Source organism: Aphelocoma coerulescens, chromosome 3, assembly GCF_041296385.1.
Source record: "Aphelocoma coerulescens isolate FSJ_1873_10779 chromosome 3, UR_Acoe_1.0, whole genome shotgun sequence".
Lineage (NCBI taxonomy): Eukaryota > Metazoa > Chordata > Aves > Passeriformes > Corvidae > Aphelocoma > Aphelocoma coerulescens.
The window spans coordinates 123484250-123508011 of NC_091016.1; the positions used below are offsets into that span (position 1 = coordinate 123484250).

Consider the following 23762-nt stretch of genomic DNA (forward strand, 5'->3'; position numbering starts at 1 on the left):
GTCCCTCTCCAACTCTCCTGGAGCCCCTTTAGGCTCTGGAAGGGGCTCTGAGGTCTCTCTGGAGCCTTCTCCTCCCCAGGCTGAACAATAAATTACTGCTTGGGGGGCCATAACCTCTTTTAAAGTCATCCATGAGAGGCTGAGATGGTACTTTTAGGGACCTGTTACTCACAGCACCTACATCCTTTAGTAGTCAGCCACCCTTCACTTCTGCTGTGGTTTTTTGGCAGCACAAACAGGCTGGAAAACGCTGCCTCTGACTTTCAATTTGCCCCAGCGGTGAGAAATGAAAAATAAACCAACAAACCAACGGCTCCTGCAGCATCAATTCCTCCTACAGGCACAAAATACAACGTGGTGGGGGAGAGGGAAGAGGTTGGGGACTAAAATCTGATATAAATCCCTTCAGCCACGGCAGCGCACGAGGATTTCTCCGCCGTTGATGCACACGGTGGCAATTCTATGAATTCGCTTATTTTTATGGAGATTTTGCCTTTCAGACCAAGTGTTTCCGTGTGGCACCAGCTGTAGGGATGAGCTAATTCAAAGCTCAGTCATTTCCCTGCTCACCCAGGCCTTCCTCAGCAGCCGCAGCCGCTCCGGTATCATCTCATCCAGGGAAAGACAAAAGTGATGCGTGTGCATGTGTAATTTCCAATGTCAATGTGTTCAGCGAGGAGTTGGAATCATAAAAGTTATTTCATTTATTACATTCATACATAAAGCCTCTTAGAGCTGCAGACTTGGAATAGGCAATTATGCCCATAGGTTAATAACACGCAGTGATTTGACTGACAACTGGAATTAGATTTAAACACGGCAGAGTGGCAGCAAAAGGCACTTTATTAAAACTGTGGCTGGGGATTTGTTCAAAATACCAGTTGCATACCTCTCCTGGTAAAATATTTATAGGTAGCACCATATTGTGGCCCATTATATTGCATTTTCTTCTCCTTTCCCTCACCACTTTGAGCTCTGCTGTGCAGCAAGGAATTTCTCTGGTCAGATTTTCCAGGAGAGAAGGGAAATGCCCCGGGTTGCTTCACATGGGGTGATGTGATGGGATGTGATTCACAGTGGAAAAGAGCCCTAAAGCAGTGATTAACTCTAGACCTACGAGGGACCTGGATTTACCTCTCCATCCTCTCTATCACTCCCCAGTGCAGCATCCTCTTAACGCTGCCCTCGTTAGCCCAGAGTTAACGATCCCAACAGCCCAGACAAAACCCGGGTCACTGACTGATACAGTCAATAAAATAAATATTGTTTGATTCTGATGATACTGGGAGTTTTTCCTGCTACCAGGGAAATTCCTCCTTGTGAGATTAGTTTAGTGTGTATTACCTGCAACCAGGACAGAGTCCCTGCTCCTGGGAGGTTTGAGTACCAAGTTAGAGAAATGTGTGTCAGGAATGACAGGAGAAAACACTGGATCCTGCCTTGGGACAAAGGGGTGGGTTAGAGGCCAGTATTTCCCATCATTCTTGGGAAAAAATACTAAATTGCTTTAAAATAATAGCTAAGGACCAGCTAGGGCTGGGCCAAGTGAGATCCAAAGGTCTTGTTCCACCCTAACATCAGTCCATGAGTCCAGCTAACCTGGAAATGAGGATTAAAATCCCAAAGGCTCTTTGTGTGCCACTGCCATCACTGGCAGCCAATGGAAAAGAGAGGTGACACCTGAAATGCCCTTAAAATTAACTCCTGATTCCCATCTCTTTCTTTCTTGCCTCATTTGTGTGGTGTGAAAAATCTCTGTATAGTAAGAGCTGCCTTGCAACCATCCATGGGCCAGGGGTTAAAATTCAGGAGCACTGTATGGGATTCAAGGATTTCACTTTAAAATTAGCAAGGCCAAAATCAGCAGAGAAGAAGAGGCAATAGAGTGTCTGGAGAGGCAAAAGTGGACAGTCCCTGTTTTTAATCCACTGAAGGATGCTGTGAGATCTCCAAGCTGGTGGCCAAATCCAGCAAGGTACAAGGAGGATTACACATGGATTTAATGGAGGGAAAACTTCCAACCCAGCCATCACTGGCAAAACAGAGTGTACACCCCAGATCTCCAGGTTCCCTTTCTTTTAGAACAAAACCTCATGGCTCAAAATCAGAGTTTTTTCCAAAATACTTTCTTTAGTTTCAGAGAAGGGGAAGCTGGAGGTGCACTCATCTGAAAAAGGAGCTCAAATCCACCATTCCATCATCATTCCCTGCCTGGCTCCAGCGTATTCCAGACCCAGAGGCATCCTCTGGCTAAAGATGTCCCAGCTCCTTGCAGGGGGCTGGACTAGGTGACCTTTAAAGGTCCCTTCCAACCCAAAGCCTTCTGTGATTCCATGATCCCTGGGCCCCCCAGTGGTCCCTGGTCCTCAAGATGAGGAATAGACTCCAGCCAAGCTCTAACTCCAGATTTTGATCCTACAGACCTCTCCTACCAACCTGGGGATCCAACCCCAAATTTCAAACCCTTTATTACCCAACAATTAAAACAAAATGAAGTCTGAGAGCGCCAGCTATAAAAAGATCATCCCGGTGCTCCTCATGCATTAAATATGAAGGCTCAGATCCTTCCTGTGATGCCAAGGCAGGGGAGCAGCTCCCTGGGCTGGAATTACCTGGTCCTGATCCTGTGACCTTTCCCCAAAGACCAGCCAGTGGAGCAGCTCCCCACGGGGCCAGCAGTGCCCATGGCAGAGGTGGCACCAGCCCCACACACAGACTTTCCCAGCAGCTTTTTCCAGCAGATTTCCCAAGTGCCAGTGGCAGCTTTGGAGGAGAAAGTGCCAGGAGATGAATTAACCCAGAGGTTTGTGTGGGGCACCGACTCAATGCCAGGGCAACCCCCTTTGTTAAAATGCCCAGGGGAGAAAAGACTTCCTTTTTTTTTTTTTTTTTTTTTAATGTCCTGAAAGATTTATAACCCTTTTTGTCAGGTTCTCTCTCCTATCACTGATAAAACTCACCCTGGCACAACCTGAGCCCAGGATCAGCTTTTAAAGTGTGACAGAGAAAACCTCTGTGATTTAAAGCAAACATCCAGTCCTTGGCTGCAGCCCAGCCCAAATTCAGGGAGTATCCCAGTGTTTCCAGACATGGGGTTCATATGTGAAACCCACAAGGGATCAGCTGAACTGAGCCCAGCCAACCTTTGCCCTCTCACTGCTGCATTGGGTGTAGGTGACCCTCTCAAAGATATTCTTTGTCACCAGCTCATGTAATTTTACCATTTTATGAAGGTATAAATATCTGTAGGAATACATATACACCCACATATGTTGTTTTCCCTAAAGCCCTGGGCCCTGGAGGCAAAACTCAGTTTTTAAAAACCTCAATGTCCAAAAGCTTTGAGGGATGAGCTGAGTTTACTCGAGCAGCTAAAAAACAAAAAGCCAGACAGCAAATCCAAAGTACATTAGAAAGAGCACTAAAAATACAGTCAAGAGATTGGAAGCAATTTTGTGATCCGGGGGTTTCTTGCTGGGTTTTCTGGGAGTTTGGGGTTGGAGATAATGGCAGTGGGAGTGGAGGGCGGCATGGTTTTATTTCAGGATCAATATCAGGGTGGAGCAAATGGTGTATTTATCTGCAAGGCTGAGAAGGTCTAATTGTGCCCTGTTTTGCACTAATGCAGCTCTGTGGCACCACCAGAGAGCCCCAGAGTACCCAAAATGTGCTTGTTTTCCAGTCCATCCCTGGTTTTTGTTGTATGTCCTGTCCATCCTGGTCTCACCCCAGCAGTTTTGTGGGTTATTTCAAGGATGCCCAAATCTCTGCCCCATCCCTCCCTTATGCCTCAGGGTAAAAAAGGGACCAACATCATCCTGTAGGAGTTCCCACGAGGAAATAAGGCTTTTATGGATGACTTTAACTGGGGGGAGACTTCAAGGACATATCCAGAGATATCCAGGAGCAGTAATTGCACGAGGAGATGAGATTCTCAGGGAGACCCAGCCCAGCCCCTCGGACACGAAACCACAATTGTCATCTGTGATGAACAACAGAGAGGGGAACGTACAGGAAACAGCAATTAAACCATTAAAGTCTTGGGCAGCTTCCCAGTGACCAGCAGCCTTTAGATATATAAATATCTCACATGGCATAAAAGGAGCTGTTCTTTACCCATTATGTCCCCAGTGACCTTCAAGAGGGACAAGGGGGTTGGGATTGTCACTCTGAACTGGCATCTGCTGCTCCATCTGAGGAGTGACACGTCCCTATAGGGATCCCCCCCTCCCCTATAGCAGTGCTTGGAAATCCCAGCTGAAAGTTGAAATCCAGTTGAGATCCCAGTTGAAATGATCCTAATTACTGCCCAGCTCTGCTTCCTATAAATCCCTGGCTGTGATGTAGGGAAATAACTGAGCTGGAAGGTAGCAAATGTGCTGCTGTCACCACATTTCAGTGCTGAAATAGAGGTTTCCATACTTAATGTGAATGTTTTGTGCTCATGCTTTGTCTCACACCCCAAAGACCCTGAGGGATCAGCCCCAGACCACAGGGAGTTTCTGGGCTCCAAGTCCTCGTGGCTCAAGTGTTACTTTAATAGTCAAGCTGAGTGAAATGCAAAATATCTCCATGAGTGCTGAAAATTTAGGCCAGTAATTACAAATGGTTGTCTTTTAATTAGCCAAAAGAACAGCCCTGAGACTGACATTGGAACCAAGATAACCCAGGGAAGATCCATGATCATAAAAGACAGTGACAACCTGAGTTTTCATCAGTCAGAAATCATTCTTGGCATGTGCTGCTTGTTGGGAGAAGAGTTTTGGGGATAGATATCAAGACTGATTGTTCCATTCAGTCGGGATGGGTTTTGTTAAAACCATCAACAGCAGATTTAGCGATGTTTACATTGAAATAATCACCCTGGGTTTGCAAAGCCGTTCAGGCTTTGACAGGCCTGGGTCTGTGGCTCTCTGAGATGAGCAGCGCTGCACACACCTCTGGATATGCACCCTGGGGAGGCTCAGACGTGCTGTTCTGGTGGTCCCCAAGCAGGAGGAAATTCTCCCCTGCATCCCCATTTCCCAACACCTGCACAACATCCTCCGGCTGGCCAGAAACCCCCGCTGCTGGTGCCGGGTTTGGTGGTTTAACCCCAAAGAGGGCTGCAGGGTCATTCCTGCGGGCTGAGCTCCGTGGGGATGCAGAAGTGGAGGTGTTGGTGGGAGTCCTGCAGCACTTTTCCCTTCCCACCAGGCGTGGAGGCTTCCCCTGCAATTCCTGCTGCTGCACGGAGTGATGCTGCAGCAGAGAGCGTCTGCAGGATGATGAAACGCAGAGGGGCCGTAATGAGATTTCAAATAAAGCCAGCTTTTCCCCTGGCATGTCTGGTCTGGATAAATCCAAACTGCTGGCAACGCAAAACCCCTGGGAAGGAGGAGCGCCCTTGACCAGGCGAGTCCCAGACGGGAAGCCTGACACAGCTCTTCCCAGTCCCACCCCTCCCTGCGGATCGGGACAACAAATCCTGCATCGCAAACAGCTCATCCCGATCAAGGAGCAGCAGGAATCTCATCAGCGTGGCCAAACCCCACACGGCACAGCCAGGGCACGGCACAAGCGGGGGATGTGCCGTGGGTCCGGCTCCCCATCCCGCAGGAACCACCGGCCTCTGGCACAGGAGCTGATTTTGGCACCGCTGACCATTCCTGAACGTGCAGCGCATCCCTCAACATTCCAACATTCCAGAGCAGCAGCCGCTAGAGGGGGGCTCAGCACCAAGAGAGGGACTCGGAAAATCCCTGCAGCCTTTGGGGAGGAGGAGCAACTCGAAACTCTGCGTGGAGGGAGGCGGGAGGCTTGGGGAAGGATGGATGCAAGCGATGCGCGAAGGAAACCACACCAAAATGCCTGTATGGCTTCCCAAAGTGCTGGCTCCGAGCAATTCATCCCTTTGATACATATTCCTGCAAATCTTTGTGGAAAGCGAAGCCCTTCCAACAGCGCTGAGGGGCTGCAGGGCTGGAAGGAGGCAGAACGGGGGGGGGGGAAATCCCAAATGTTTTCCAGACAGAGAAACATAGCAACAATTTGCTAGTTTTAAAGAAAAGCTGCCATAAAGATCCGTGACTGCATCCCTGTAGCCAAAGCTTTTTACTTTCTATGGAAAAACAAGTCTCAGGCAGAGTGGCCAGGTGAGCCACATGTTTAGGATGCTAAAGCTGCACGGATGTGGGATGGACATATCCAACACCTCGGTCACTCCTGAGGTCTCTCTGCCCCTGGAGGGTTTTTGGGGAGCCAGGTAAGGTTCTCCCCTATCCAGCTCCCACCCTGTCCCTGCCTGACCTTTCCATCACTTCCCATGGCTTATAAAGAAGATGGGGACAAACTTTTATTTCTACAGGACAAAGGGTGATGGTTTTAAAGTAAAAAAGGGTTGATTTAGACTAAATATAGGGAAGAATTTTTTTATTATGAGGGTGGTGAGGCACTGATAGTGTTTCCCAGACAGGCAGGAGATCCCCATCCCTGTAAACCGTCAAGGCCGGGTTGGATGGGACTTTGGTGCAGCCTGAAGATGTCCCTGTCCACTGCAGGGGGTTGGACTAGATGAGCTTTAAAGGCTCCTCCCAACCTAAACCATTCCATGACTCTGTGATCACACACCTGGGGGCCAGGGCTGTACCTACAAAGACCCCATTTTGCTCATGCTGACAGAAATCCACACCATCCCTAAATGCCTCCCTATGAGCCAAAGCAGAGATTCTTCCTGGAAAGGCCGGGTCTGTCCATCTCCCACCCACTTGTTTCTGCAAAGCTGAGGTTGCTTTTGGCTGGGAGGGGAAGGATGGGGTTTTCCCAGGTGGAATCATTGCTGCAGGACAAAATGGCACCCACGCCATGGTGTCCTGGTGCTGGTGGTGCTGCTGGTTGCCACAGGGATGGATGGAGGTTGCTTAGCAACTCCTCAGCACTGGAGAGGGAGCACAGGAGCAGGGAGAATGGACACTGCTGCTGATGTTTGTGGGGCCACACGTGGAATTCCACCAGAGCATCCGAGACCTTGCTCCCGAAAGGTTCCTGACACTGATGATGGAATCACAGAACCAGTAAGGTCAGAAAAGCCCTCTAAGATCATTGAGTCCAGTTGTTCCCTCAGCACTGCCCTGTTCACCACTAAAAAACTTCCCCAAGTGCCACATCCACACCTTTTGAGCACTTCCAGGGATGGTGTTTCCACCACAGCAGTCCAAGCCCAACTGGTCCCAAACACACCAGTTTTGGGACCCATGTGTCATGAGGGTGCAATCCAAGGTCAGCCAAGAAATTCAGTCCTGGGACACCCCAGGGCAATGCAGCTTCTGCTGGAGAGTCATGGTTGGGAAAGACAGATGGCAACTCCAGTGCAGAGCAGCACCTGGATAAATGAGTTTATTTGGAGAGGCAATCTTCAAAAATCACTCCCAGTCTGTACAGTTCTGTTGGGCTGTTGCAGTTTTGCCAACACAAATCTGAATTTCCTGAAGTTATCCCTATAAAACTTTCCATACAGCCTGAATGGTTTAAAGCAGGAATGTCTCCATACCCAGGGAAATGCTCAGCCATGGATGCTGCCTTCTCCTCCAAGGCCTCCCCAGCCTGGGTTTTTCCAGTTTTGCCTGAGCACTGAAAATTTTCCTCCTTCTTCCCCTCCTGTAGAAGGTGCCTCTCTCTTTCCCAACCCACTGAAGTCTGCACATTGGGATCACATCTCCAGGCTGGGAAGCAGGATCAGATCCATGCACCTTGTTCCTCTGCTGTTACCTATCACCACTCTTGGAGACAGTATTCTGGGCTGGATGGACTTCAGCCTCCTCCAGGATATCCATTCTTGGGATATAAAGAACTCCTTGCTGCATGAGGAGCAACTTCCCTAAGGGTACTGCCCTTTTTATGTCCATTTTAACTCCATATCTACATTAATCTCAGGCTGCAAAGGCTTTAAACCAGGCAGTCCCCTCAGAGTAAACTTCTAAATTTTATGTGAATGCCCAGAATTTGTGTTTCCAATCCAGAATTAACACACTTTTTCTTTAACATCATAAGCAAATAAATTTATGCCACTTTCATCTACAGATTTCTTAAAATATATTTGGCTTTACACACAAACCTTTTCTCTTCTGTCTGTTTTTTTTTTTTTCCATGAGAATTTTTCAGATTTTCCTTCTGAAAGGAAGAAGCTCTTGAGGAGCACAGGAATTCCCTTCTCTCCCTCGCTTCCCTTCCCAGTATTTTGCAGATTCCCTGTCAATCATTTGATACCCTGCTCTCCTGACTGCTGTCATCAGATTTTTTCTGTCCCTCACCCTCCTGCCACTAAATTACGAGTGCAGTTTTTTTCTGAGAGAAGATTTATTTGCATTAAAATAACTATGAAGACACAGTTGTTTGGAGTACAACTGCAAAAACTGTACAATTTTAAGTAATTCAATATTCTATTATTTAAGTATCACACCACCACTATCATCCTGTGCCTTTGTTCAGGGATGGGAATGATTTTAAGCTGCAGGATGATGTCCCTGTGATTTTCAATTGTTCTATTAAACATTATTTCTTATGGGAAAATTTGTTTTCCTTTCCATCAAACCACCACAGGAATACTTTTTTTCAGGACCAAAGTCTTGCTGTTTAGTGGAGCTTCTCTCTACTACAGTTTTCTGTCCTAAAGTTTTATTTGGGGCATTTTTCTTTTCAAAATTTGTCCTTTCCTTTGCTATTTCTATACTTCCATGTAGGGCTGCTCTTCATTTTTATTTTTTTACTTTCCATTTCCCTGAATTCCTGCTTCCTGAACATCATCTCCATCGGAGCAACAGATTTTCATCCTTTGAATAGAAACACCATTTCCTGAGACAATTTCCAGTTTAACTTTTTGAGTTTATCTTTACATCAGGTAAAGCAGAAACACCAACATAGGAAGGATTTCTCCCCCATGTAGGTCAAAACCTTCCCCTGCTCAGTGGGATGTTTTTCTTGGCAAAATTTGCACTGCAGTTTCAAGTAAAAGTTATTTTATGCCTCAGCATAAGAATTCAATTTATGTTCTTGGTCTGATTATATTCCGTATTCTCCAAATTCTCACTTCTAGTTTTAAGGGATCTCCTACCAGCCTGTAGCTGAGATTTTCAGCTCCAAGTTCCACTTCAGCCTCCGTTTCCTTCAGCCCTCCAAACCTGCACATTATTTTCCCAGTCTCAAATTTCTTTTGGGAACCGAATTTCTGACATAGAGCCAGCACACGGGTAGCACCACTAATTCCTTCTTTCAGGAAGAATCTCTTGTCAGGAAGAATTTCTTTGCAGGAAGAATTTCTTCATGGAAAGGGTGCTCAGGCATTGGAACTGCCCAGGGAGGTTTGGAGTCCCCATCCCTGGAGGTGCCCAAGGAATGCCTGGATGTGGCCCTCAGTGCTCTGGGCTGGGTGACAAGGTGGGGATCGGTCACAGGTTGATGGTCTTGGAGGTCTTTTCCAACCTAAATGACTCTGGAATTCTGTAAAAAAATAGCAGAGATGATGTTAAAACCGTGAGTCAAAAGAACCTCCTTGCTTTCAAACTCCTCAGAAAGAGCAATCAAGCCTTTTACTGGAGACAAGTAACAAGAAACCCATCCTGGGGGGTGAACTGTGGGGGTTCTCAGAGCTCAAATGAACTCACAGGTTTCCCGGGATGCACAGGCATGGATCAAAATGTTGGTTATAGGCTGGAGAAGGATCTGTGACTAAAGACATGCCTGGGAGCTTCTGTGCTGAGAAAAGATTTGAGGGGGGTTTGGGCAGGGATGAAAAAGCCTCCCCAGTGCTTTTATTCAGCTGCTCATCCAGAGAGAAGTTCCCAACAAAAGCCCAGAGCTTGTTTAATGGTTTAACATTCCCGTGCATCCTTGGGAAGCATCTGACACACTGTTTCTGTACAAATAACCACAGCAGCACTGTACAGATGACTTACTTGGTTTCCCAGTGGGTGTGTAAGTAAATTAGCAAAAAATAAATGTCACGCGGCAATGACTTACTCCACTTCTAAAGGCTCTGTTCTCCCTCTGTATTTTTGTTTGTTTAACAAGTTCTTAATTAAATTCTGTTTTCTGGCATTAGAGCTGATGTGATGGCACGAGATAAAGTTGTTTAGAATTCAAATCTTCCTCGATTTCTCATTGTGGCAAAGGAAGAGATAAGAGCAGTCGGGCCCTGCCTTCCCCTGGTTGTGTGTGGCTGTAACTCCAGCCAAGCAGGAGCTCTCCGTGTTCCAAACTCCCTCCTGCTCTCAGGGGTTTGTCACTGCTTTGAGAGGCTCGCACACCAAAAGTAATGTGTGGGCTCCCCCTTCTGCCTGAGAACATCAGTGCCTGGGAAAGAATCGGGATGATGGAATGGTTTGGCTTGGAAGGGACATTGAAGCTCATCTCCGTCCAACCCCGACACCTCCCACTATCCCAGGCTGCTCCAAGCCCCGTCCAGCCTGGCCTTGGACATTTCCAGGGATCCAGGGGCAGCCACAGCTTCTCTGGGCACCCTGGGCCATGGCCCCACCCTCACAGGGAACAATTCCTTCCCAATGCCGCATAAAGCAGGGCCAGGACGACTTTCTGAAGTGCCAAGTTCCTGTAAAATACACCAGGAAGGGCACTGAGCATCTCTGAGCAGCTGGATCAGCCTATTCCCAGAGCCACACATCTCCCTGATAACCATCCTGGTGCTGGCAGGAGAAAAGCAGCTCCACTGCTTCCTGGGATGATTGGAAAGACAGCAACGAGGATCATTGCAGATCTGCAACCTAAAACATGGAAAAGCTTGTTTGGAGTGGGAGTCATTTCCCTTTCCTTTAGCAAACTATAAATTAGACCCTCTAGATCTCCCTGAGAGAGATCAGCACCAGCAAAAAGGTGAGTTATCCCACGTATCTTTGATACTTATTCTAGAAAAGCAAAAATTGTCTTCCAGGTTCTTTTTCCCTGCACTTTCCCACTGCAAAGACAGGGGAGACAACAAAGGCCATGGAACCACAGAATCTTCAAGGCTGAAAATTATCATCAACCAAGCCTAGCATCATGTTCACCCTTAAACCACATCCTCAAGTGCCACATCCACACATTTATTGAACACTTCCAGGGAAGGTGACTCCACCACTTCCCTGGGCAGCCAGTTCCAGTGCTTTGCAACCCTTTCTGTGACTGGATTCTATATTTTTAGGAGCTGAAGTGGGAAAGAAAGGTGCCTTCCTGCTGCTATCCAAGCCTCCAGTAAGCTTCAGAGCATCTCTGTAGAAAACATGGAGTGGGAAGTAAATGATCTCATCTATTTAAAATACAATTTAGAACATGAAGACAGAATGAGCTGAAGACTGGGATTAAAACCAAAACTGACTCAAACTGGAGATAAAGCACCAGCAGCTGTGGTTATGGAAAGAATTGGAGATTTAGGGAAAGAATCAGTGTGCAAATTCATCATTTCTATAGAGCAGAGGGGTCAGAGGCTTCAGTGGTCTCTCCTGGCTCTGGGATATATCACTAAAGACAAATTCTGATTTGGGATAAATCTGGGCATGCCCTGGCCAGTCTCAAATCCACCACTCCAGTATTTCTGGTTCTGCTGTGCACCAGCGTGCTCCTTTTGCAGGGTGATTTGTTTAGCTAATTCATGGGAATATTCCACTTGTAGGAGCCTATTTTAATCCAGGCACTGCCCCAAGGGATGTGCACAGCATCACCCATGAACTCAGATGAGTTATGGGTTGGAAGAGTAAGGAAGGCCCCCTTCTTACACAGCAGAGGTGTCAAAAACTGGCCAAGAAAGGGATAAAAAGCTGGAAGTAAAAGCTGGAGGTAAAAGGCCTCCCATGGAAGTCAGTGGGAAAAGTTCCCACTAGCTCTTGGTGAGCAACACAGCTTTCCCCTCATTTTTTTTCATGCTGGTAATTCATGATTTGACCACAGATTAGCAGTGGCTTAGCACTCGGAGCACGTTCGGTGAAATCTTTAATGCTACACGAGATCCATGGGGTAATTGGAGGCAGTGAAGGTTGGCTGCATCTGGCAAAGCCCTGAGCCCATCATTTCCATGGGAGTCCCCAAACACAACATCTGGATCAGCCCTTGGACTTGTTAGCTTGGTTGAGTCTTCGTGATGCTTCACATTTTGATGCCTTTATTTGGCTTTTCATTGTTTTCACTTCACAAGGGAGAGGAAGAAGCAGAGAAACACAGAGAGCTGAGGTTCTGTATTGAGGCTGAGCAAGGATTTCTGCATGGTCTCAGGGCTGTGGATTTCTGAGCTAAACATTCTGGAAACTCCCATTTTGCTACATCTTCACCAGAGCCAATGCTTCGTGAAGGGAAAACAGAGATGGAGGTGGAGAAGGGAAAGGATAAGAAGGAAAAGCCAAAGGGCAGTCTGGCACAGAAGGACCTGGGGGACATTTTCACTCTGGAGTCACTTTCTCCAGATGCAATTTGTTGATCTGGTATTTGCTGAATGTTGCGAGCAATATTGAAGCTGTGGAAGTGTTGGACAATGGAAGAAAGAAGTTTGGATGTTTGACCATGTCCAAAGAAAGGAATGGAGCTGGGGAAGGGGCTCAGCCTGGAGAAAAGGAGCTCAGGGGGGACCTTGTGGCTCTGCACAACTCCCTGACAGGAGGGGGCAGCCAGGGGGGTCGGGCTCTGCTCCCAGGGAACAGGGACAGGATGAGAGGAAATGGCCTCAAGCTGTGCCCGGGGAGGTTTAGGCTGGATATTGGGAACCATTTCTTCCTGGCACAGCTGCCCAGGGCAGTGGTGGAGTCTCCATCCCTGGAGGGGGGGTTTAAAGACCATGTGGATGTGGCACCTGGGGACATGTGATGCTCATAATCATGTGGTTCTTTGCCATTTTGAAAACAAAACAGTGACAAAAAAAATTATTCTTCTTTCCTATTGCATTCAAGAGAGGATTTCATTATTTTCACTCAAATATTCCCATGTGTTGAGAGAAAATATTTCTGCATTTTCTTAATCTTGCAGCCAGCCATGAGTGAGGCACCAGAGCACAAAGCTCTGTCTCTCCAACAACCCTCCCCTGCTCCATATTTGCAATTAGAAACAGCATCACCCAGCTCCTAAATCCAGCAGCACCAGGGAAGCAGAGAACTGGAAGCAGAGCCAGCAGCAAGGTCCAAATATCAGAGCTGGGCTTTATTTTCCCAGTAAACCAAACTGGAATGCTCAAACCTCAGCCTCTCTTTGCACTTTGAGATATGGATGGGTACCTATGGGAACATGGAATATCACAGCTCTCCCACACAGAAACACCACAGGGACTTGGATTTAGGAGCCAAACATTGGTTTGTTCCATGGGCACATTTCCAGGGGAGCCGGTGACACCAACTCTGAGCAGGGCTCTGCCAACACTTGACATTTATTAAAGCCACAGCTCAGTGAGTGATGTAATTACCTGGACGTTTCCATTTTCATGTTTAGTAATTCCAAAGAAAGCCCATTTTTCACTAATTTTTCTCATTTTTAGCACTCTCCTTGTGGTATTTAACCATTCACAGTGCACTTCAATAACCACCCAGTGAAGGTATTCAGGTTACATCCACAGCAGCAGCAAAAAAATGCTGTTTCATTCCTTTTGCCCCACAATTTTTAGTGTATAATTAACAATATCTAGGGGGCACAAAGCAAAAAGGAGCTCCCAGCTATCCACCTCTCTCTGCTAACTGTGCTAATCTTGTTATTTTAGATGAAATATGGTTAAAATAAATCCCATCTCATGTCCTAATGACCACAAGCCTGGACAAACCTTGGGAAGGGTTGTGGCAGGATCAGTGGAAATCCTCTGCCCAAATTCAGGGTGCCAGGGTCCCATCTGTGCCTCCCTGCTCGGCTGCAGTGTTTGGGGAGCCACAGGAGGGGTGCCAGCATCCTTTTGCTCTCCCAATTTCCCCCCAAAGGAGCTGCTCCCAGGGAGTCCAGATCCCAGGGAATCTGTGCCAGCAGGTGACGGATGTTCATTCCACGAAGGGCTGGAAGTACATCCCTGTGCCAGCTCTTCCTTTAAAATCAGCAGGAAAAAAGCAGGAAACGGGGAGAGGAAAAGGGAACACTGCGATCAGAGCTGATTTTATGTTGCTCCACAGCCACCGGGTGTCACTCTTGCCTGTGGAGTCACAAAGGAATTTTCGGTGGGAGATAAAATCCTATTTCATCAATAAATCCTGTGGCTCCCACTGGTGAGAGCATCATCCCCTTTTATCACAGTTTGCCAGGTTTCAACATCAAATCACCAGCTCATTAAATCTGGGAGGGTCTGGAGCTGGCACTTTGGCCTGCGGTGCTATTTGCAAAACACACAAAATTATTTTTAAATTATTTTTATTATTAATGGTGTAAATGCAGCTGGAAAACTGCGATCTGAGTTTAGATCTGGCGTCTGAAGGAAAGTGATGAAGAAAGTGGGGATGGGTGAAAAAGCCCAAAAATGTGGCTTTTGCAGGTGTCTCCTCTGCAGCAAGAATGTGATTCAGCAGATGAAGCTGTAACACATTCCAGCCTTTGGAGTCAAGGCAGTTCAGGTCTCACCGATCCTGTATCTCCGAATTACAAGGAGATAAAGGCTGCAAACATTACACAACTCCCTAAATATGCATTCTTCAGAGTATCCTTGACTGCCTTGTGTTGGGGAGGGTCTTGCTTTTCTAGGATAACAAACTTGTCCTGAAACAGCTAAACCTGCTCTCCTGCTAAATTTTGTATTTTTCAAGCTCTCTAGAGATTCTCCGTTTCCTCCAAAGACAGAAAATCTCTTTTATTTTCATACAGATGAAACCCAGTGTGGAATCTTTGTCTGAGGAAAGAACCACTCCAATAAAATGCAACGTGACGGGTAGAACCAGTTGCTTCAGCACACGCTGGATCAGCAAACTCAGCAGCTGATAAGGATAATATAAATTTTTAGTCAACAAGAGGAGAAAATTCTCGTTAGGGGCCTCATTCTACCAGCACATAAATTGCTGATATTACCTGGCCCTGTGTTGCTGCCAGACGTAGGAATTTGTGTTGAAATCCCACTATTAAAGCCCAGCTATAAGGAATTTCCCTTCCATAAACAGGGCATGGATGGGATTTATGGAGACATCAGAGCCTGGGATTCCCTCTGGGTAACATAGGAAAGAGCATCACGTCCCCTAATGCCATAAAATTTATGGCCAGGACTTTGAACTTTGGAATTACTTTTTTAAAGTGGGAGATGTCTATAAAAAGTTGGGTTTGGGCTTTACTCTCTTATATTTTGCTGCAAGAGGACATCAAAAGTTCATTTATTTATCTGGGGATTCTGTTCACAGTGAGGGCAGGAGGTCACACACAAATACCTTTAAAAATCCATCTCAGGATAGGTGTAATTCAGAGTTATGAATGGCCTTGGAAACAATCAATCCTTCAAACTTACAAAGTTCCTATTAAAATAATAAAGCACAGAAAGTGCTTTGCAAAAATTGAGGTGAATCTCCTGAACCTGCACATTTGCACAACGTGTTGCGTGAGAAATTTCAGCAATCTCTCCGAAAATAAATAAATAAATGTTTATAACAAGCAGCATTTTGACACAACTGATTTGGGAAAATTGATTTTTTTTTTGCTTTATCCACATTTTTTTTTTTTTTACCAGTTCTTAATACTGATTTTCCTTGGCACTTTCTTTCTCAATTAAAGTAGAAATAAATTTATAACAAACTTGTCTTCTGTTTTTGCCTGTGCCTCCAAATTTCTACCACATTTCTATATTCATATCTTCAGGCTGGAAAGCAAGATAAACCAGAAGACAAACTTAATGGCCCAGGGACTGGGGACAAAACAAAATTCTATGAAACATATACAGTGGCAACAGGTTTTATTTTTTAAGTGCTTCACCGCATATTTTGTGCTGAGGATCTGATCACTGCAGGTGCTAAAGAGCTGTTGGATGCCCTGGATACATCCCAGGACGGTCCCAGGGGTGCCGAGCTTTTTGCAGAAGTGGTGGGCGCTTAAAAGTTTGGCTAAACCCCGGTAAGATCCCCTGGTTTGGTTTTCCAACGCCTGAATGATTTATGGGCACAAAGTAGGTCTACAGCAAATCCATCATTGATGCCTCCCTTTCGACGCGCAGCCGAACAAATGGAAAAGAGGATTTAAAACGCACTTGATTTGTTGCTTGTTGCGGTTTGGATGAACACACATCCAAAGGACTGACACGTCTTCTGGGTTGCCCGGAGATAAAGTTCTTTCTAGATGATCCGAGGGCTGAAACATTCGTACCTCTATCAAGATAAAAGCAAAAACTTCTTCCCAGGCAGCCTGATGATAACGCACACCCCGGGCAGGACACATGTAATCACGTATTTCTAAACGAAAGGAATCAAATTTAGTTGGGTGGGGTTTTTTTTTATTTTTAGGGGGGTTTTTTTAATGAGATGAAGAATCCCTTTTTCCCTCCTCCACATCCCCTGCCACAACCAGGTGGGCACAGCAATAACTGTGGCTCCTCAACCTGATGAAAACAGTGTCGCATTCAGAAACTCGATAAATGAATGGGAGGGACAAGTAGTGCCTCCCCCCCAAGGATGTTTTGTTAATTAAATTAGCATTTAAATAGCCAGAGCTAATCTGGGAAGTCAGCCCCTCATTACAGTAACTAGGAAGGGGGGAAAGAGCTGGAGACAATTCCCTACAAGATGGGGTTAAGTTGGCGTTTCACAAACTATTTGCCCGGCCTGTCCCTCCCAAGTGAAAGCTGCCACCCCCTCCCTTTCCTCCCAGCATAATTAGCATGTTCCAGGGCTGTGAATGGAAACAATATCCTCCCTCCAAGCTGTGCCCCTCCAGGGAGATGCTTCCCACAGATTGTGGAACACTGAGCCAGGGAAAGGGCTTGCCGAGGAATTCACAGTGGGGTAATTACACTGAGGCAGCGCTTGTGGCAGTGCGAGAGGAGCTGCATTACTGTAATTCAGTGCAGGAAGCAGGGAGGAAGCATAAAGGAGAAGTCCAGAGGCAGGACTTGCAGAGAGCCATGAGAATTTATTGCTCCCGAGCATCTTCCCAGAGCGCCGATCAACAGCATCCAAACTGAGATGGGTCTTTGGGCTCTAAGGATGTCTCTGTCGTGGAAGAGCTTTGCAGAAAGCAGCAATGATTATAGATCTGTTTTCTCTTTGGCTATTAGAAGTGAAGGAAGGCTGAAAGAGTGATTTCTTTTTCAGATTTTAAAACAAATTCTTCATTCTGAGTAGAAAACTGGAGCAAAGCTTGCAAGAATTGTGTGATTGCACCTAAAACGTGCTGGCACCTCTTTGGAACAAATAAGAAGGTTGTGTGTGATCCTTTCCCTAAAAGATTTGCTGTTTAATTTCACCTAAACCAATAGTAACTGATCCAGGAGAGGAGATGCAGGAGGGAGGGCTGGCTTTGGGTGACACCTGCTATCCCCAGCAGTACGTACATCTGGCCACGGGTTTCATCTCATTTCTCTAAATCAAATTCCAGGTGACTCAGCCTGAGGTAAAAACCACCCCATCCTCCGCTTGGCTGCTCGTGGTGCTCAGCTGGAAAGTGGGGATTAAATTTATCTCCATGGCCAAAGCACTCGGTTTCAGAAAACGTTGGTGCGGTTTTGTCGAGGCCCCAGCTGGAAAATACCGCAAGAAGTTCAAAGCCGGGTTTCATCCTGTAATTGGATCCTCAAGTTCACAAGTGCAAGGACCAACTGTGCGGGCTCAAAGTGGGATGTTCCCTCACCCGGGGAGCTGTGGGGCTGCAGGGACGACGCTTTCCCCTCAGTTTTTGCCTCAAGCTTTCACCACTCTGCTTGGTCTGACCTGTTATTTAATGTTTTTTTGCTTCGAGACATCTTCCCAACCCTCATGTTCACTTGGGATGCTCTTAGGAACATGGACATTAATCCCAGTGTGACTCAAATGCCAACTTAATATTCGTTTTGTCTCTGCTTTGACAAGATATTCTTCAGGTCAGACAGGCATGAAATGATAAATATTGAGTGCAGTTCTTCTGGGCAAAAAGTGCCACCTGCCAAAATCTTATCTTGAACCCACTTGGAAATGTGCTATTTATTTATTTCTGTCACAAAACCTCGTTCAATATTGGAAGGCCAAAGGATTACAGTTCTGAAACTGGGGCTTTTTTCCCTGACCTTGCTGAAATCCAGCCTTTCAAAATAACACTGAGAGAATCCTTGTTTTGAACTAAAATAGCAGCTGCAAGGGTTTTCAACCACGACCATTTAAATGAGGTTTGGGGGTTTTTTTTGCATCTTTGCGTTATAGTTTCATTCTTGGTCTTTTCAATCAGTGGCTGTGGCTGAGCAGTTGAGGGGTCTAGTGAGGATAAACAGTGATACTGTTCAGACTGTCTCTGATTATTCCTGCTGAGGCTTTTTAGTGAGCTGCCTTCACTGAGCAAATGACACTGGAGCCATGAGGGGTTGCTCTGTGGAACCAGACCCAGACAGGACCTGAGCCCAGGATCTGTGTGTTGGCTTACGGCTCATGAGGGTTCTCTGGGATCCTCAGTACAGCAAAGACATGGACCTGTTGGAGTAAACCAGCCATGGAGATGCTCCAAGGGCTGGAGTCCCTCTGCTCTGGAGCCAGGCTGGGAGAGCTGGGGGTGTTCACCTGGAGAAGAGAAGGATTCAGGGAGACCTCAGAGCTCCTTCCAGAGCCTAAAGGAGCTCTAGGAGAGCTGGAGAGGGACTTAGGACAAAGGATGGAGGAACAGAACAAGGGGGAATGGCTTCAAACCGGAAAAGGAGAGATTTGAGTGGGATTATTGGGAGGGAATTCCTCCCTGTGAGGGTGGGGAGGCCCTGGCCCAGGGTGCCCAGAGAAGCTGTGGCTGCCCCATCCCTGGCAGTGTCCAATGTCCAGTTGGACGGGGCTTGGAGGAACCTGGGATAGTGGAAGGTGTCCCTGCCCAAGGGATGAGCTTTAAGGTTAATTCCAATACCAGCCATTCTTGGGTTTTGTGATCTTTAATGTGAGGTGACTTATAAAGTGATTTCTAATGGACAGAAACTCCATGGAACAGATGAAATCCCAAGGTGAGGTGTTTAAGTTCCAGTGGCGATTCTGTTGTCTGCTCAACATGAAATATCTCCTTCTTCCCCCAAAAGGAGGGGACTGAGGTGCAATGGACTTCCCCTGCAGCCACCCAGGGGTGGAGTGGATGGATCTGGGGTGACCCTGAGCCCCCTCCACTCTATAAATGCCATTTTGGCTGCACCCCCTCATGAATCCCTCTATTCTGAAGGACCACACATCCAAGCATACAACGCCTGGGTCCCTCATTTCAGTATGGACATTGAGGGGCTGGAGCATGTCCAGGGAAGGGAATGGAGCTGGGGAAGGGGCTGGAGCACCAGGAGCGGCTGAGGGAGCTGGGAAAGGGGCTCAGCCTGGAGAAAAGGAGGCTCAGGGGGGACTTTCTGTCTTTGCACAACTCCCTGACAGGAGGGGGCCAGGGGGTGGTCGGGCTCTGCTCCCAGGGAACAAGGGACGGACAAGGGGACATAGCCTTAAGCTGCCCCAGAGAAGATTTAGGTTGGACATTTTATTAGGAAGAATTTCTTCGCAGAAGGGATGATGCCCAGGAAGTTCCACCTGAACATGAGGAAGAGTTTCCTTCCTGTGCAGTGACCAAGCACTGAACAGGTTGACCAGAGATTGTGGAGAGTCTCTCACTGGAGATATTCCAGAACCATCTGGACACAATCCTGTGCCCTGTGCTCTGGGATGACTCTGCTTGAGCACAGGCGTTGGACCAGATGACCCACTTTGGTCACTTCCAAATTGACCAGTTCTGTGATTCTGTGCTTAGACATTGGACGGGACTGTCCAGGGAGGTGGTGGAGTCCCCATCCTGGAGGTGTCCAAGGAACGCCTGGATGTGGCACTCAGTGCTCTGGTCTGGTGACAAGGTACTGACGGGTCACAGGCAGGATTCGATGACCCTGGAGGTCTTTTCCAACCTAATGAATTCCGTGATTCATCCAGCCTGCTTCGCTCCCAGGCTGGGGGCAGCGGGAAGAACTACAGCTCCCACAGCGCACCGCGGCGACCCGCCTGGAGTGAAGGGGCGGTGCGGGGCGCAGTGCCCGCTGGGGGTTGTAGTCCTGCCGGCATTGGCCCGGCGCGGCACCTCCCTCGCCGGCGCTCCTCCCCGCTCCGGCTCTCCCTCGGCAGACGGAAGCCGGGCAGGGACGAGGGAGCCGGGAAGGCTGGAGCGGCAGGATGGGGGACTCCAAAGTGAAGGTGGCGGTGCGTGTCCGCCCCATGAACCGGCGAGGTGAGACCCTCCCCCTTCCCCAGCATCCCCCTCCTCTGTCCTTCCCGGGAGCGGCGCGGGCCGGGGGTGCCGGTCCTTGGGGACAGGTGTCCACCGGGACAGGTGTGCCCCAGTGCGGGTGAATCGGTGCGTGTCCGTGTGTGCTTAATTATTTATCACGAATAAACACACCCTGGATGGGCACAGGCGGGTGTGTGGCCGCAGCCGCGCTGTGCTCGCCCCCCTCTCCTGATACCCCTTTTCCTAAACCTGCCTGGGTTTATGGCTTTATTTTTGCCGTGCCCGCTCCCCGGGGGAGCAGCTCTCTCCACACCTCTTGCACCTGCTTTACAGCCGGTTCCTGCTGGGACAGTGCTTCCTTCTTCCTGCTTTGCGGTTTTGGGGGAAAATGCCTCTTTTTCTGCATTTTACCCTGTGCTAATTCACCCCGCTGCTCTCCGACCCCTCGGTGCTTGAGCGGGACGCTGTTAACCAGATGACAGCGACACAAGGACAAAAACAAGCAAGAAAATACAGAAGAGGAAGCGAGAATTGACAAGAGAATTTTTTTTGTTGTTGTTTTTGGGTTGTTGGTGGTTTTTTTTTTCCCCCCTCAACGAAACTTGCCTAAGGGTTATGTTAATCAGACCGTGGTCTGGGCAGCTGTTTAAATGTTTATTACTTGTCTTAATTAGAAAAACTTGCTCTGGATGATGAGGAAGTGAGTATGAAAAGGCAGCTTCAGCCAAGGAATAGGAAGGTGAAGAAGGCAGAAATCCAAGAAATGTGTTGGGTGGCTTTTTTTTTTTATCCTATTCTCACAGGAGTATGCCAATAACTCCTTTTGGGGAAAGGGAATCCAGTGAAGTCAGTTCAGTAGTTGAAGCAAAAAAAAAAGGAGAGGGGAAGCCCTTTATCGTCTACATGATCTGACATAAAATATCTTTTTTATTCCTTTCTGTAAAAAAGAAAAAGGGTTAAAGTATGGAATACAGTGATTCTACACCTTGTAAAATGTCAGCAGGGGAATGTTCACTGAGTTCACAAGAGCTCCTGAGTCCCACTTCCAGAACAAGAGATGGAGTTGATGCCTTTACAGTCTGGTGGTTTAGGGAAATCGAGGATATTTTGACCAAAAGCTGCATTTTGTTAAACTTCAGGTGTCAGCTCTCAAAACCGAGGAAGATCCATCCTTACAGAGAATTGCTTGGAGGAGATGGAGTGGCAGTGTGGAGGAGCTGGTGGGAGCTGGGAGAGGAGCTGAGAGGTTGTGCCTGGTGTCAGTGACAGACTTGGGCTTTCCTCTTGCTCATGTCCCTTTCCTGATATAGGTCATTTCCTTGGCTCTGCCCCAGACGTCTCCTGACTGCTTGGTGTTCCTCACCCCTGGGATTAGACAATAATTCAGGTTGGAAGGGACCTCTGGAGCACGTCAAACGAGATGAGGTTGCACAGGGCCTCTCTCAGTGAAGTTTGGAATCTCCAGGGGTGACTAATGCACCTCTCCCTCCCACATACACCCTACATCTGTTCAGCCCTGAGTTTGTCCACATATCCCTTTCCAGCCAGGAACTGTGGGGAAGCAGTGGGGGAAGTAAAGGAATCTGGAGGAAATCTAGATTGTATCTAGTTATTCTCTTTCATGGAATATTCTGAGTTGGAAGGGACCCATAAATCTAAGTTCTGTTTGTCTTTTAGTCTGTATATACTTTAAAATGTTATGGAGAGGGTGACTCCTGTCAAGAGGCTCGTCCAGGCGTGAGGGACACTTGAGTATCAATCCTTGATGCTCATCAGAGAGAAGGGGGGCCTGAACCCCCTGCCCTTGGCAGTTTGCAGCTATTAAACATCCTGTTATTTTTGAGTGATACCCAAATCCATTTAGGTCTAGCCTAGAAGATCCATATCATTTTCTCCCTCAAACAAAATGTCCTGGAAGTGTTTGTTTTTTTTTTTTTTTCCCAACAGATTATTTGTCACAGTCCAGATGTTTTGGTCAGGCCTAAACAACTGGTACCTCCATGTGGTATTTCTGATGTACCTAGAATTTATAGAAACAAACAGTGATATCAAGGCTGCGATTTTTCTTACCTATTTATTGTTAAATTTAAGAATTTGTGCCACTGATTTTCTGGAGAGTCATCCATTTGTAAGACTTTTGTGGACTGGCTTTTTTTTATTAGGCTTTGAGGCAAGAGGCAGCTTTCCTGGAAGCTCTTTCATATACATTTTGTTCTGAGCAGTATTTGTGTGGAGTTCTGGGGCTTTGGACCTGAAGCAAGTATTTGTTTTCTTCAGGATCACGAGTAATGTTCTTTCCTTCCCTCTGCACCGAAGGGCTTAACATTGCAAACCTGTCAGTTGGCTGAGACTGTGCAAAGTTAAGCTTTGAAATATTCTCAGTGTTTACGTGTGGTGGTGGTGGTTGTCTTTGGTGTTTGAGTTATGAATTTCTTAAGGCAAGGGTTTATTAGGTTAATAAAAGTGGTGTGCTTAACTGTTAGGAGTTTTTACAGCTCATAAAAGCATAATGGGTTCCTTGCCTGCCTGTGGAAGGGATTTGTATATCAAATAATTGGTTATTTATAGCAGTCACATTTCAAGGTGTTTGGATTGAGGGTCCTGCTTCATTCTCATGGAGAGTGGTAATCCATAAACTCAGTTTATAGCACTCATTTTTAGTGAGGGGAAGCATTTCTAATTGTGCTTGGGTTTGGGGTTTTTTGCATCCAGGCTACTTTATTTTGCATCTTGCTTCAAATTAGACCTCAATTCCTACGAAGCCTGTGTGGAAGCTTTGCTTTTATAAAAATGCTGCTGCGTCCACACGTTCGCAGTGCCACGTCTGAAGTTGGAGGCTCTGCTGGGTGGCAACAGAGGCGTCTTTTTTTACATCCCTTCTACTTTGCAAACTGGGATCTCGATTAACAGGCTTTTATGAATTAAATAATTCAGTATTGTTTTGTTAGATAAGGCTCCTGGTCTTTTATTTTCTTGGCTCTGTAATTCACTAAAGTATTTCCTAGTGCACTGCGTTATTCAAATGGGGGTTTGATAACAATCAGGAAGTTCTTTTGCTGTTTTATTTAAGACTTGTGGTGGATTTCCTTTCATGAGTGTCGTGTTTGACTTCTCTTAGCAGATATTCATCATATTTCAGGTAAATGCAAATCTCAAGCCATACCACGAAGCAAAGCAAATGGCAGTTGAAGGCTTTTTAATTAAGATTTTTCTGACTGAATGCTTTGTTTTCAGGTGATGTTTGGGTACAGGCAGTACATAAGTATATTCAAGTCATTGTTTTTCCTTGTGCTTTTGGATCAGTTCAGTGCAGTGTTAATTAATGCTGATAAAAGTTGTTCTATTTTAAAAGAAAACAACTTATGCTCAAGGATATGGCTGATGACACTTAAGCCAGACCAAACTGCTACATCTCACTTGGGTCAATAGATAGATAGGGTCAAGATAGGCAGCAAAACAACTGC

General features: G+C 46.8%; 1 protein-coding gene across 3 annotated transcripts in view; it reads left to right on the forward strand.

The window, feature by feature from the left end:
- The first annotated feature begins 20199 nt into the window (after positions 1-20199).
- The window catches only part of KIF13B (kinesin family member 13B), a 120446-nt gene continuing 116883 nt past the window's right edge, over positions 20200-23762 (forward strand). For all 3 annotated transcript variants that reach the window (XM_069011851.1, XM_069011853.1, XM_069011852.1), the window contains exon 1: positions 20200-20298. In XM_069011851.1, the coding sequence (XP_068867952.1) occupies positions 20244-20298 (55 nt within the window). In that variant the 5' untranslated portion in view covers positions 20200-20243. The remainder of the gene's footprint in view (positions 20299-23762) is intronic.